The following is a 14,043-nucleotide window of genomic DNA, read 5'->3' as shown; positions in this document are numbered from 1 at the left end:
GCTAAACATCACTCTCTTTCTCTCTCAACAACAAATTCAATAACTGCGGACCCCAAACCCCACATTCCAATACAACTTTGAAGCACTGCTTTCGATTCCGTCAAATATATTGCGTCACTGTACTTACTCTTCACTCACTTTTCCCCATCTCTCTCTCTCCCTCTCTCATCTCCACCCGCTCCGAGGAGGAATCGCTCTGTGATTCAGGCGTTTCTCGGTCAGTCCTCTCTCCTTTTTTGGTTTATTTTTGGCGTTGATAGCATGTAATGCGGTTTCCGTCTGCTTCAATTCCTGCATTTTGTGTGTTTTTGCTGTTGCAATGTCTGGATCAACGATTTGTCGATGTGAATCGATTTTGATTCCAATTGCTGCGAGTGGATAAATTTAGGTTGAATTTTGTGTGTGCGCGCTCAAATTTGATCGATTCTCATTGCAATTATATGGTTTGGTGTTTATGATCCGGTAGAGAGGTAAAACTAATTCATAAAAGTTAGCTAGGGATTTGTTTTCATGGCTTGAAACGAATAATTGAAGCCACTTGATTATGTGATTGTGAATTTGTGGAATGTTTTGTATGAAGCAGCATTCATTACGAGATAAGGTGCGATTGCATTTGGGACTGCTTGCTGTTTTTATTCCCAATTTATCAGCTTTCTTGCATGCTGATCCGTGAGTATTACTTATTTTCTCATTATCGATGGTATTATCAGGCCATGGAGAATGGAGATCCGTCTCTGGGGCTGGAAGATGGGACAATTGATGTTGAGGATCTGCTTGTAGAACCCCCACAAGACGGGCATCTGTCGATGGATAATGTCATATGTTTCGATGAGAAGATCGCAAAGAATGCAATGGCCATAGTACCTGTTTCCTGCAGTTCTGGTACAGTTTAAGAACTAGCAGTGTGAAACTCCTCTTTGCTCATTCTATCGCTGATTAGTTAATTATTAAGTAATTAAATGCCATCCTTGTACTGATTTAAGATAACAGGACTGAATTGAAAAGACTGTTGTGAGGCATTTTAAGCTCGTTGAAATTGGGGAAGGGAGATGCTAAACAACCTTTTTTTAGGATACTGGTTTGATTTAGCAGTTAAATCAGAACTTGATTTATTAAGTAAGAAAACTATGTTTGTGTATGTTTAGAGGTATCCTCATGATGGTTTACTTGTATCGGATTCTTCTAAAAGTTGTCCTTCTGTCCTAATATTTTAAAAGTCATATGTATAGCAGCATAGGATACACTTACCCAAGTCTTAGCGACATGGCATGTACTAAAAATTGTAATGAGATGTTTTCCGTACTTTCTGATGTCAAGTAATTCTGTTTATGAAGTTTTATCATTAGTAATCACTAATGTAGTCGATTGCCATGCTTGCCTAGGATAAGATTATATGGCCCCAATTAATTCTTTCTGAGTAGATTCATTAATGAGCTATCTTGTATCCATCAGCAGTTAGAAGATAACCCTCTCTGTTTCCATAATAAAATATTGAAGCTATTTCTTCTGTTGTCTTCTAGATATTTATCTATTTGTCTTCTTACTGATTGCATGAGTATTCACTGGATGTCACATGCCATTGCATGTAACTGTGTGGCTTTATGCAGGTGGGTCGGATACTGGTATTGCTCGGGAAGGGGAAGATATTCTAAATGGAGAAGTATGTCATAATTGGTTATTCGTCCTTAACTAATGGTTGACCCAGATCCTTTAAAGAGTGCTATAATCTATTCATGACTTCTTGCTTGGTTTTTATAGATCCATGTATGATAATATGTGAAGCTAATGCTTGCTTTAGATAATTAAATTACATGTTTCTTAGTTATTTCCCATAACTTTGTTTATGTGTCTGACTCATCTTATGACATTGTCTTTAGCATAAGTTTTCCCCATGTCTTATTATATGGTTTAGGACCCTAGAGTGTCTTGCTCATGCTCATTGAATATCACACTTAAATGCGTTACGCGTATTTGGTTGATGGACAGTGCATGCATTATGTAGATGGGTTACAGGCCATGTATCATGAATTCGTGATTCATATCTTGAAAGAGCTCATCCTATCATCCAATTAGATGGAAGTCCCCGATGCGCAGCCATAAACTTTGGGTTGGAGTGACTGGGAAGCAAATTCAAGTTCTAAACGAATTAGTCTATAGAAGCCAAGTAAGAAAAAATAAATATTGCTACTTGAACAGCAAACGACGGAAGATTCTCACGTATAACATGCATAAATGGAAACTGAAACTAAGATATTCCACTACTGTACTTATTTAAGTTAGGTATAGTGAATGTTGGAGTACACCCATGGACAAAACAACTACACATTTGAGACCCTAACGTAATGAAATGGAGATAATTACAAATCAAATGAATAACAAACAAACCACAAAAAAATCCATTTGATAAGTTTATTGGATGTTATGCATATATATGTTCTTGCAGATAACTTATCAATGAAGATCAAATGATCAGTAAATATATAGCTCTAGTGGAAAGTTGAAAGAGAGAGGGTTGGTTGTCCAATTCTTGCCCATATGTCCCCTCTATCCGAGAGTATGATTTTAGCGAGTTTGTTGACCAACTAAGATATCTGAGTTTTGAAGTTGGAGAATAAATTGATTGTCTTCTAATGTATCTGCTTGTGTATAAATTTATTTGTTAATATATATGGTTCACATGTAGGTACTCAATGCAATGCCTATTGAAGCTGAAGATGGATACTTCCGACTAGAGAATGATTTTTGTAACATGGGTGATGAGTACCTTCTAGGTACACTCTCTTGTTTCTGTTCACTATTCTTACTTGATTGACCACAAGTGTTGTGTGATGTCCCTTTCTTGCAAGTTGCACCCCCATTTCAATTCTTAGCTATGCAGAATAATTAGAACTGTGTTACTGGATTCAGGTGTTGAGTTTGCAGAAAGTATTACAAATTTGGATTATGGTTCAAGTGAAGGTTTGCAGGCTTTTGCCTCAGACTGTCAAATTCAAGTGTCTACTGATGGTTCTGACACTGGCTGTAGATCGGATCTATATAGAACAGGTGATTTGCGGAAGTGCCAGACTACCCAGAAGGCTGAGAGCTCCAAATTTGGATGTACTCTTATTCGCCGTGGATGTGAAACATTGGATGAGGGCAACCCTACGGTTTCACCCAGATCATGTAGTTTGCAAAATTCTGGAAAGTCTCGGAACAGTTCAAGCTCTTCTTTTCTAGAAGTTCTGTCTGATGAGAATGACGGAACATTCTCCCTAGCTGATAAGATGTTTTACAGCTCAAAGACTATAAGAAATGATGAAATTGAGCTGACGGGCCAAAATGATGCTACTAATGCAATTGAGGGGCAGCAGATAGTAGCAACATCGTCAGTTCAAGAAAGTAGCAGTAATGTCCTTGCACAAAAAAGATCACGCAAGCCCACACAAAGGTACATTGATGGATTAGCTGACCCCATTCCAACATATTCTAAAAGAAAACGAGAGGCTTCTTCTTCTACCATCAAGGACAAATCTCTTGGAGGTAAAGAACGTAGGAAGTGTCATGTGGGACCTAAACCAATTAAAGTACCTCCTGAGGATCCAGAGGAGTTCTCTGTCATAGCAATTCAAGTTCCCTTTGGTTCTTTAGCTAACCAAGAACGTTCAGAGAGTCAATCATTTGATACGGTAAGTTCTTGAACCTACTAAACTTTGTTACATGTATGTTATGGTCACAAGACTCGGAACTGTTTTACTCCCTACAACTATACATGTGTTCTTTGTCAGGGTTCGAGTTACTTAAATTTTCTTTTTTCAATCTCTTTAAATTTTTTATTATCTGTTCTGTCCATGTACTTGTTCGTTCGTGGTTTTAATGACATATCCTGATCAAAAGTTTTTTCCTTTCGGAGTTGATGTTTGTAGGGATTCATTGCGAGTGTGGTTATTGAATAACTTTTAGTAGATTACCTATTACTATCAGTGAAATACATTAATGTTTTGGCACTCAATGTTAGACTTATGAGAGCTTCGTAGTTGGGTGAAAATTAATCACTCTTATGTTTATTCCCCGATAAAACGGGAAATCAAAATACTTTGCACATTCCTATTATCAGTTGCTTTTACCTAGTTTCATGTATTATTTTTATCTCAAAACCATCAAAACAACCACCTCCTGAGATTTAAATACTTATGTAGCTGACTAGCTGTTGAATTCTAATATTATGTGAGCAGGTGCAGCATGTGGATTGTAGAAATTCAGTGACCAAGTCGAAAGGGAAGTATGCTACCCCAAACAATAAATCCGACAACTGTGTCCCGGCACTTGAATATAAGAAAAGAGGTGATTGTGCAGAAGCTCCATCAAGAAAAAGAGGTGATTGTGGCATGGGTCAGAAAAAAACCGATGCTTTTGTTACAGAATCTCCATCAAAGAAAAAGAATGCCCGTGCAGCAGCCACAAATCAGAAGAAAAGAAACGACTTAGCCCTTGCTGTAATTCGGAAAAAAAGGGATGACTGTTTTACAACAGAGAGTCCAAAGAAGAGGGACGACCGCCGCCTAGCTGTGGTGCATCACAAGAAAAGAGACGAGACTTTAACAGATGAGAGCTCTGAGGAAGCTAGTGGCCGTAGGAAGCATCATAGGCTATGGACTATTTCTGAGGTCAGAAAATTAATCGAGGGTGTTTCCCAATACGGAGTTGGTAGATGGAGCCGAATAAAGAAGCTCTTCTTTGCAGCATCCGCTCATCGCACGTCCGTAGATCTCAAGGTCAGATTCCTCTCTCTTCCATCCCCTTATATGTCGTACGATACTATCGTTGCTTGTCAATTTGCGCAGGACAAATGGCGGAATCTGTTGAAAGCCAGCGGAATGCAGGAACAAGGGAGTCAGCAGGTTATGCATATTTCTATTTATCACATCTTCAACCGTTTATAACATTGCGTATTGAAACAAAATCGGGGTGTTTTAACAGGGAGAGAAGAAACGGAATGTGGCGTGGCGGCCTCTGCCAAAGCCCATCCTGCGCCGCGTCTGTGAACTGGCGACAATGCATCCGTATCCGAAAGGCGAGAGGGGGGCAACGAAGGCTGCTGCGCGCGATTCGACGGATATAACGCTGAGTGACTACAGAAGAATCCTTAGTAGTGTTAATGGGAATTGAGCCTTGCAATGAGAAAGGCATATGTTGTACATCCTTTACCTAACCAAGGATGATGTTTTATTGATTTTCAACTGTTTCGGAGTTTTTTGAATTGATTTTTAAACAATGTTGCAATGCTTGCTTCTTACCTAATATCTCTGTTATTTTCTACTCTCAGTTTTTGTTTTTTGTTATTATTATTATTATTATTATTATCCAACTAATAGATTGGAGGTTCAAATGACTGCATAAATAAAGATCCATTATTGATCCTTCCTGAGAAAATAGTCCAACTACGAAATGATCAAAAGTGGGAATATAATACATTATTGTCTATTTTATTTTCCATTTAGACTTAAAAGATATACGTTAAATAAGTTGTTATCACAAAATTACACAACAAGATGTGGCTGTAGTTTAGTGGTAAGAATTCCACGTTGTGGCCGTGGAGACCTGGGCTCGAATCCCAGCAGCCACAGATGTTATTATTTTTAGATTTTTTGCCTATTGAAATGTTATATTTATTCAATGAATAACGTAAGATTAAAACCTCAAAATAAACACCTATTGAAATGTTATATTTATTCAATGAATAACGTAAGATTAAAACCTCAAAATAAACACAAAATTTTATTTATTCAATGAATAACGTAAGATTAAAACCTCAAAATAAACACAAAATTTTGACTTGGAAGAAGGCGAGAGATGGAAATTGATCCCTATATAAAAAAATTCTAGTAAATCATATAGTAGTAACTACTTTCCCAATTCAGGAAAAATAGTCTTATTTTTCCATTTTAGGATGTCCACAAAAAATAATTTCAGTTCTAAAAATGGAAAGTGTATTTCTTATACTTTATCCAAATTTTCTCCATATCTCTCTTAATTTGCCTAATTTTTCTCCTTCCATTTTACTTACCAATTTCTCATTGGAACTGGTGTCATCCACAAATGAAACTATTTTTTTGTACGAAGGGAGTACTATGTAACACTTAATTGATGATTATATTTGATTTAACTACTAATTCATTAATAGGATAGCTAATGCATTATTCTCTGTTCATGGTGTCATTTAACTTGATTTCTTGCCTTTATAACATGAAGTTCATGGCTTATGATTTTGTCTACTTTATCATTGTATTTGTATCCGTGATTTGTTTGCTGTCTGAAACAGAGGTTTGAGAATATGCAAATGTCATTCCCAATTAAAAGATCAATTCAAATACTTGAGTCTATTCATGTGGTTTGTATGTATGGAACTTAATGGTGATTTCAATGAATCCAAGTATCCAACATTAGTATAGCCAAGCTCATATTCATTCAAGAATCAACACTATCCCTATGCACACTCTAGCTCTTCCCACAAAATTTATATCCTTCGTCCTTTAAAAATATAAACTATTTCCTTTTTAATTCATCCCTTAAAATTACGAACTTTCTAATTTAGATAACTTTTTCTCTATAATAAGGTGAGATTCATATTAAATTTTTTAGTTCATATTATTTTTTGGAACAAAGTGAGTCAACACTTTTAACATTCTATCTACAACTAACTAACTAACTACACCACTTTCTGAAAAAAAATCTCACTTAACCTTAACAAGGGAAAAGGGAAAGGCATCATTAACCGCAGAGAAGAAAACTCAGTAGAAGCAAAGAATGTAATCAATGAAAAAAGAAGAAATGAAATCCAAATTCCCTTTAAAGTTTTATACTAACATTCACAACTATATAGACCATGCTAAAGAAACAAAAAATTCTTCAAGACAAAAAGAACAAAGCCAGAGGCTGCAAAGGTGTATATACATGATGGAATTTATGTGAGAAGACTTACAACATATGACCTCATATATCATCGTACATACAAAAAGCATAATCACCAAAACCAATGGCAGTGCTCATTCAAATTTATCTTTTTCTGTTGCAAATTCAACAGCAAAAGCACCAAAGATTTCTTACCTCTATTTCAGCATATTGCAACTGAGCATGTTACAACTACTTTTTTTTCGCACGAGACACAGAATTTAACCCCTTTTTCTACCAAATTATCATCTGATCAGTATCAAATATCAATCACCTAGCAACCTCAAGAAAACCTTCCAATTCGCGCCGCCCGAACGTTCTCCCGAGTGAAGTATCATCCTTGTGTCTTGCTGCAAGGTAGAACACTAACCAAGCCACCATGAAATACACCTCCATGGATGATTGGAAAACGAGTGCCACGAAATCCCCAAACACTCGCCTCAACGCCCACTTCCCGACTGATCCACAAACAATGACTTCCATCCACCTCATCTCAAATGCAGGGTAGAATAAAGCAACCAGCATGTGACACCCTTCTCTCACTATCTCCCTCCCGCCCCTCCTCGAGTCGACAATGGCCACCCAAGAACCCACAGCAAACAGCAAGCCAAGCAACACGTCGCTCAAGAACCAAACCGCCATGAACCCTGCGCTCTCCCACTCGTGCCCGATCACCCACGGCGCTACATTGGCAAACGGCATAAACTTCATCCTCAAGAACACTTTGAAGAAAACATACTGATCCTCAATCTCCCCAAAGAAGAATATGCCCATTAGCTGAGCTAGAGCATCCCTCACAGCCCATTTCATCAGCACAAACCCTGAGAGCCGCTTCAATCCGATGTTCGATCCGTCCCAAACTGTTCGAAAAAAGGATCTCTGATTCCCCACCAAATGATCCACCACTTTGAGGAAGATGATCCCATTCCCCCATGTGTATGTAACAATGAAAGCAAGCACAACATAAGCATAAGCCGCCGACAACACACCAGCTAAGAAGAAAAGCGACGACACATCGCGATTCCCCAATTCGAAACCCTTGATCAGGAAATCCAAATCCAACACTGCCTTACCATCATCCAATCTGCTCTCCACGAATTTGGAATCATCCTCCTCCAATAGAGTGGCATTCTTCCTAAATTCAGGCTTAAAGCTAAAAACCCCAGGTTTAATCAATTTGGGGAAAGAAATACCGTTATCCGTGACCGAATCAGAGAATCCGTAGTTCGGATTGAAATCGGAGAGGACGACGGAGGTGGAATTGGCGACGTGCTTCCTCGCGGAAGGGTGGAATAACGAGCGATCGAAATCGGAATCGCCGGAGAAGAAGTCATCGTCGAGGGTTCCAACGCGGGAGAGGTGGAGGAAGGCGCGGCGGCGGCGGCGGAGCTGGGGGTGGTGGCGGTGGTGGAGATGGGAGGAGGCGGAGAAATCGAGGCGGGAGAGGAGGGATTTCAAGGAGGGGTCGCTGTCGATGAGGGAGGAGAGGTAATAGGAGGCGCTCTGGACATTGGAGCGGAAGGTGAGGAGGAGAGAAGAGAGGAAGACGAAGGTGAGGAGGTGGGAATAGAACAATGATGAGGTGTGGCGGAGGATTTGCGCGGTGGTGGTGTGGCGGAGGAGCGGCGGCGGATCGCGGTGGCCGTCCATGGCGGAGGAGGGTTTCTGGATTTGGGGATTTGGGGTTTGTGAATTTTTCGATCTTCAATTTGGGGATTTTGAAATTAAAAGAAAAAACAAAAGAAAATAGGAAGCTCACTTTCTCTCTCTCTATTCAAAAAGCTTGATTTGCTTTAATAGGAATTTTATACTCTTAATAAATGCTGATATAGTATTTTTCTTTTCTTTTTAGAAATAATATTACTATTAAATGTGACAATAATATGGTAGCTTATTTTTAATAATTTTATCTGTTGGTAGTTAATGGATTGACATTTGGGAATGTTGAGGTCTTAGTTTAGCTAAAAATATTAAAATAAGAATATTTGTAGGGTTTTTGACTGATAATTATTGTAGTAGAAGTATAAAATAATGACTCAATTTGTGTGAGAGGGCAAAGGCTTTGCTGGCAAATTTCGATACAGCAAGACAACAAATTCAAATTCAAGTCATTATTAACATCTAAATTCACGATTTTCATATTCAATGTACATAGGGAGGTATTTCAATAAGAATTTGTGTTAAATATTATAGTACTAGTAAGTGATTTGTATTATGGGACGTTTCAAATAAATGATATACGTTACCTATTTTGCTAAAATCAATTATTTAATCGTTTTTATTTTATTCTATGTTCATCTTTATTTCATGTTCTATTTTATTCATTTTTAACTTATATTGTGAAATACTTAAAGGAAGATGTGATACCTGATAAATAATGCTAGGCGTGAGTTCTAGTAATGTCAAGTTTATATAATGAGATTACCTTTTGATAAATATCATTTTGAGCTTAAAATATCTCAATTTTTTTTCCTATAAAAGGTATTCACTATTTTTAGATTCTTGTGACAGTAGTTCACTGTTTTTAATGTTCTGTTTTTTCTCTATTAATAACAATATTCAATATTCGACTTACTATCACAATATTCTAAAGTTTGTACACACTATATTACAGTAAAAAAATTACCTATGATATCATACGCCGTTACATTTGGAGGTATGTGTAATATAATTTGTATACTATTTGTTCCTTTCATTTCTTCAGTAAAATAATTGAAAAAAATGGAATACTTGGTGATAAAATAGCCTAATAGTTGAAAAACAAAACCCATCGTGTGAGACTATTTAGCAATCCTTTAGAAAATTACCAATTTAGCTATGACCATGATATGTTTGATTGAATGATAGACCAATCAAGGTCAAGTTAGGTGGCAGACACATCTATATGGTAGTGGTAGTGGTAGTATATTATAACTAAAATTCTGAATTTTAGATTTTTTTGGGAACTTTTTGGCATTTTCAATTTTTTATTTGGTTTGAATAAGATCGATTTTATGTTGGATTAGGTAAATATTTGATCTGAAATTCGAATGATCACCCTCTAATTGCATGTGCTAATTCTCACTCAATATCATCAAATCAACCAGTTTTGTATATCGTTGACTTAAGTCATGGTGAAATTTAGCCAAAATACAAACAATAGCAGTATTATCCAACAAATCAAACAATCTGTATGCAGATGCACTTGACCTAATTTATTTAACAGTACTAGCAATTGATAAATTTTAATTATACTGTATTTAAATTAAAATAGATGCTGTAATCCCAGATTTCACAAGAAAGATGAGTATTTAGCAATAGACATAAGCAATACAACAAAACACTTATTCAAAGATGGCAACATTTGATTTAGATAAAATATGATAATAAAGCAACAATACTCTTAATTGTCTCAAACAATAGGTTTCCCCATAAACAACTCAGATAGAATAAGAGTATAAGTTTGTCATCATTTCAAAATTCAATTAGGATTTAGGAAGAAGGAATAGAAATTAAGGAGACTTATTTAAAATCTGGCTTCTCTGGGTACGTGCAACCCGACCTCTGAATAATCACGTTAGCTGCGTAGCAACCCGCTCGTACGCACTCTTCAATCGGCTTCTCAAGAACCAATTGTGACAGAAATCCCCCAACAAACGCATCGCCTACAAGAATGCAAATGTCGAGGGGTTTCAAACGATGTAGCTCTTTACAATTTTTAAAATTTTCTAACCACATCAAAAGTAAGAAGTAACGCACCTGCACCATTGGTATCGATGAGTTTCTCTTTTGGCAACGGAATGACCGGGATCAGCGTCACCTTTCCATCCTCTGCGACCACAACAGGGTCCGCACCCTGTGTGATGACCGTAATTCTTTTGTGTGTTCCAGATGCCTTTGGCAATTGGGAGATCTTCAAGGCTATTTCTTGAATGTTTTCAGTCTGCGTAAAGAAAATATATAGTCATACACGAGGTCCATGTACTCTCATTTTACTGAATCAGGTGTAATGAAATCATTACCTCGTAGCCATGAACTCGGGAGAAAGTTAATGCTTCTGTTTCATTTCCAAAAACAAAGTCCGTGTACCTGAAATCCAAATAATAGCACGTCCTTAATCAATATCCACTTTTCAATTATCAACGTAACCAGAAAATGTGGAAAAATCATCCTTACGGTAATACTTTCTCTTGCGCATCCTTGAAGAACTCGCAGATGAATGGAGCAGACAGGTTTGTTGCAAAAATCTACATGTTCGTGAAGGTTTAGGAGAAAGCACAACAATGAAGTAGACAACAAACTGACAGTTACAAGTCTGACCTTGTTGTTAGCAGCTGCATGCTCAGCGACAAGCAAGATAGATTCTGGGGAAACGGTGAGGAAAAAACCAGCCATATAGTAGTATTTAGCCTTCTCCACTGTCAAAAGATTAAACGAGTTAGTTCTGGAGAATTATGTGATCTTTTGACAAAATAGTGCTATTATGAGAAATATACCCAAAGCCCAGTTTTCCGGTTTCTTCAAATGATCGGGTTTGTAGCAATTGGCAGCTGACAAGTTGGCAATTAGTGACCTGCAATATATTTTTCAATTAAATAAATTGTTTTTTTCAGAAAATAAAAGGTAAAAACATAGATAATTTCTAAACGTACACTTACCTTTCACCACCAAGCACGCATACAGCACAAGTGCCAGTAGGCAATTCATCTTCATAGTAATGAACCTGTTTGACCAAGTGACAATAAGATATTAAGATAGCAGTTATTTGTGCGCTAATCAGGAATCTCAATTATCTGGAAAAAATGTACAATAATAGTAACAATGATAAATTTCATGAGGAATATAAATGAATTTAAATTTTAGAACATATATGATGACAGGATTACAAAATTTAACAATTATTATGTGGAGGGAAGCTGATTACAAAAACATGATTTTTAACTTGACCGGCAGAAATCATAGATAGTACTAATAGCAATGCAAATTATGATCAAGAAGAGGATGATCATAATAGTTTAAGAGATTGAACTATTTAATATACTTACATTAACGCCAGCTTCCTTTGCATTTTTCTTCATTTCCTCCCCAAATTTGTCCTTTCCGATGGAACCCATGTAGCTGGTTGCACCAGGAATTTGAAGCATCCACTGTAGATGACAACTTGAAAGTTTAGATACTCGGAAACTAATAGAGTTAAAAAGCAATTATGAAGCCATAACAAATTATTATATACCTGGGCAACTCGGATTGAGTTCTGAGTAGCCCCTGCATCCCAACAGCCATTCAAGTCACATGTAAAAATTGATAATAATTTGAAAATAAATTAACAGAGAACCAAATGTTGCTCGTGCTATACTACCTCCAGCAATGAAGTCCACTTTGTACTTGGATGCCATTTCTTCGTACCTGAGAACCCATAAATGAATAGTTACACCCTGACCTGATGACATGAACCATTTTGAGAGGAAAAATTACTCATGTTACAATCAAATTCCTAATTCTTTCCCTTATCAATTGAATCGCTCCCAGGCATCAAACGAAGTACCAACTACCAAGTGAAGTCCCATTACCCAGTAGCTTTATATGCTTAGCATATAGAATTAGACAAGGTAATCATATTCGGATTCACGAAGCAAAATTGCAGGAACTTACTGAACCGACATAGTGTAGCTTAACATTTGATGTTCTCCTATGGTTTCAGATGAAGTTCATTCAAATTCAAATGACTTGGCTTATTAATAGGTATAATGCCTGATACGATAATCAGAAAAGTCTTTATTATTGTATACCGCTATATCAAATTCAGATTTTACTTTCTCGTAATCTCACAAGTCCTGAAAGTGCTCAAATACTAGTAAATCAACAAAAGACATCCAGATCAAAAACGTATGCAACAAATTCAATAACTCAACTGCATGTTTGCAATACCATACACAAAAATAACAAAAACAGAAAAACAAATAACGAACCACTCACATCGGCAAGTGCTTGTCCTCAGCCAGAATCGCATTGTTCAATTTCACATCGTACCTGTCGACCAAATGAAGCGGATTAGCTTCTTCATAAATCCAATTAATTATTCAAACCACTCCAACACCGATTCATACATCTACACATTCCAAATCCGAGATCTACTAAACCGAGCTGACAACACAACAAATTAACAAGCTAAACACCGAGAACTACTCAGATCTGTAAAAACAAACAACAAAATTAACAAAACACCAGATCTCAAGCTGAAAAAAGCACAAAAAGTTGAAACAACAAAGCAATGTGATATCAATATAACTAAGTGGAATAAGATCTGGGGAAATTACTTGTCTAAAAAATCTTGATCGACGACTGCGGAGATATCCAAGAGCGGATTCCCCATTCCGAGCAAAATTCCTTCCGACGCCATCGTAGCTCGCGAATTCGGATCAAAGATGCGCGTGGAGAAAATCTGGAGATTTGAGAGTGGAATGAATGAGCTTGAGTGTGAAGTGGGTGCGTAGGGTGAAGATATATATAGCTGTTAAATATAAAATATAAATTGGGGGAAAAGAGGGGGTTGGTGAAATACTACTACTATTTACTATTTATTTAATTTTATTGGGTGGAAAGTCGAGATTTTGTTGGTGGAAGTTTTTTGTTTTTTTACATTACTAAAAAGACTAAAATTATTAGGAGACTGAAGTGATTTATACCAAATCGAAAAATTATAGTTAAATTTATGTCGTCATATCGGCTAATAAATAAGTATTGCAAATAAAGAATAAACAAAATATCATTTTATTTTAGTATTAGATCTAATGTGACAAGTAATTTATCACGGCAAACATTTTAAATACTACTACTAGCAATTACAGTTTTTTTCCTTTTTTTTCATAAAAAATGGTAGATCCAGTTAGTTGGTTGGGTTGTACTTGTATCTAATGTCCACATAATCTACCTAATTTGCTGAGTTTTGCACTAAAATATTAGTGGAAATTCACTCAAACATAACCTTCTATAAACAAAATTAGTAGTCCAATTTAATGGTTGGAGTTAAGATGTACGTAAAATAGAGGAAGGGCAGACCACAAATTCGGGTCAAACAAATATCAATTCACCAAATTAAATTAACTGATTCACTATATAGATACCCGAGTAAAT

General features: G+C 36.6%; 3 protein-coding genes and 1 non-coding gene across 6 annotated transcripts; 2 read left to right on the top strand and 2 right to left on the bottom strand.

The window, feature by feature from the left end:
- The first annotated feature begins 56 nt into the window (after positions 1 to 56).
- LOC121748992 (telomeric repeat-binding factor 2-like) lies at positions 57 to 5,280 on the top strand. 3 transcript variants are annotated; one of them, XM_042143595.1, is made up of 8 exons: positions 57 to 217; positions 711 to 882; positions 1,608 to 1,660; positions 2,684 to 2,771; positions 2,908 to 3,668; positions 4,215 to 4,754; positions 4,824 to 4,880; positions 4,960 to 5,280. In XM_042143595.1, exons 2-8 carry the CDS (start codon positions 714 to 716, stop codon positions 5,146 to 5,148), a joined length of 1,857 nt encoding a protein of 618 aa, XP_041999529.1. In that variant the 5' UTR covers positions 57 to 217; positions 711 to 713; the 3' UTR covers positions 5,149 to 5,280. The 3 variants fall into 3 exon arrangements, with proteins under 3 accessions (XP_041999529.1, XP_041999531.1, XP_041999530.1); XM_042143597.1 differs by lacking the exon at positions 57 to 217 and having other exon boundaries at positions 786 to 882; positions 1,608 to 1,695; XM_042143596.1 differs by lacking the exons at positions 57 to 217; positions 711 to 882; positions 1,608 to 1,660 and adding an exon at positions 1,715 to 2,164.
- Positions 5,281 to 5,533: 253 nt separating this feature from the next.
- On the top strand, positions 5,534 to 5,605 carry TRNAH-GUG. Its single transcript has one exon. It is a non-coding gene; the product is annotated as a tRNA-His (tRNA).
- A 1,196-nt stretch (positions 5,606 to 6,801) lies between these two features.
- On the bottom strand, positions 6,802 to 8,693 carry LOC121748833. The gene has a single exon (XM_042143369.1). The coding sequence runs from the start codon at positions 8,578 to 8,580 to the stop codon at positions 7,201 to 7,203; it is 1,380 nt and encodes a 459-aa protein (XP_041999303.1). The 5' UTR covers positions 8,581 to 8,693; the 3' UTR covers positions 6,802 to 7,200.
- Positions 8,694 to 10,253: 1,560 nt separating this feature from the next.
- Positions 10,254 to 13,399, bottom strand: LOC121748469 (adenosine kinase 2-like). The gene is made up of 12 exons (XM_042142848.1): positions 13,227 to 13,399; positions 12,886 to 12,939; positions 12,269 to 12,315; positions 12,143 to 12,174; positions 11,955 to 12,056; positions 11,568 to 11,632; positions 11,406 to 11,482; positions 11,230 to 11,327; positions 11,086 to 11,156; positions 10,932 to 10,998; positions 10,669 to 10,852; positions 10,254 to 10,574 (listed from the first exon to the last, which is right to left on the bottom strand). The coding sequence occupies exons 1-12, from the start codon at positions 13,307 to 13,309 to the stop codon at positions 10,432 to 10,434; spliced, it is 1,023 nt and encodes a 340-aa protein (XP_041998782.1). The 5' UTR covers positions 13,310 to 13,399; the 3' UTR covers positions 10,254 to 10,431.
- Between the last annotated feature and the right edge of the window lie 644 nt (positions 13,400 to 14,043).

This window comes from Salvia splendens, chromosome 9, assembly GCF_004379255.2.
Source record: "Salvia splendens isolate huo1 chromosome 9, SspV2, whole genome shotgun sequence".
NCBI classification, from domain to species: domain Eukaryota; kingdom Viridiplantae; phylum Streptophyta; class Magnoliopsida; order Lamiales; family Lamiaceae; genus Salvia; species Salvia splendens.
The sequence above is the reverse complement of the archived record's forward strand: the minus strand, read 5'-3'. Positions and strand labels throughout refer to the sequence as shown.

Excerpts from the sequence above, each read along its gene's own strand:
- LOC121748992 (XM_042143595.1), top strand. The coding sequence starts at position 714 with ATGGAGAATGGAGATCCGTCTCTGGGGCTGGAAGATGGGACAATTGAT. Across the intron at positions 883-1,607 it reads ACCTGTTTCCTGCAGTTCTG|GTGGGTCGGATACTGGTATT; the intron begins GTACAGTTTAAG and ends GGCTTTATGCAG. Across the intron at positions 2,772-2,907 it reads GGGTGATGAGTACCTTCTAG|GTGTTGAGTTTGCAGAAAGT; the intron begins GTACACTCTCTT and ends TACTGGATTCAG.
- LOC121748469 (XM_042142848.1), bottom strand. The coding sequence starts at position 13,309 with ATGGCGTCGGAAGGAATTTTGCTCGGAATGGGGAATCCGCTCTTGGAT. Across the intron at positions 12,316-12,885 it reads GAGGACAAGCACTTGCCGAT|GTACGAAGAAATGGCATCCA; the intron begins GTGAGTGGTTCG and ends ATGGGTTCTCAG. Across the intron at positions 11,157-11,229 it reads ATGCAGCTGCTAACAACAAG|ATTTTTGCAACAAACCTGTC; the intron begins GTCAGACTTGTA and ends ACGAACATGTAG.
- LOC121748833 (XM_042143369.1), bottom strand. The coding sequence starts at position 8,580 with ATGGACGGCCACCGCGATCCGCCGCCGCTCCTCCGCCACACCACCACC.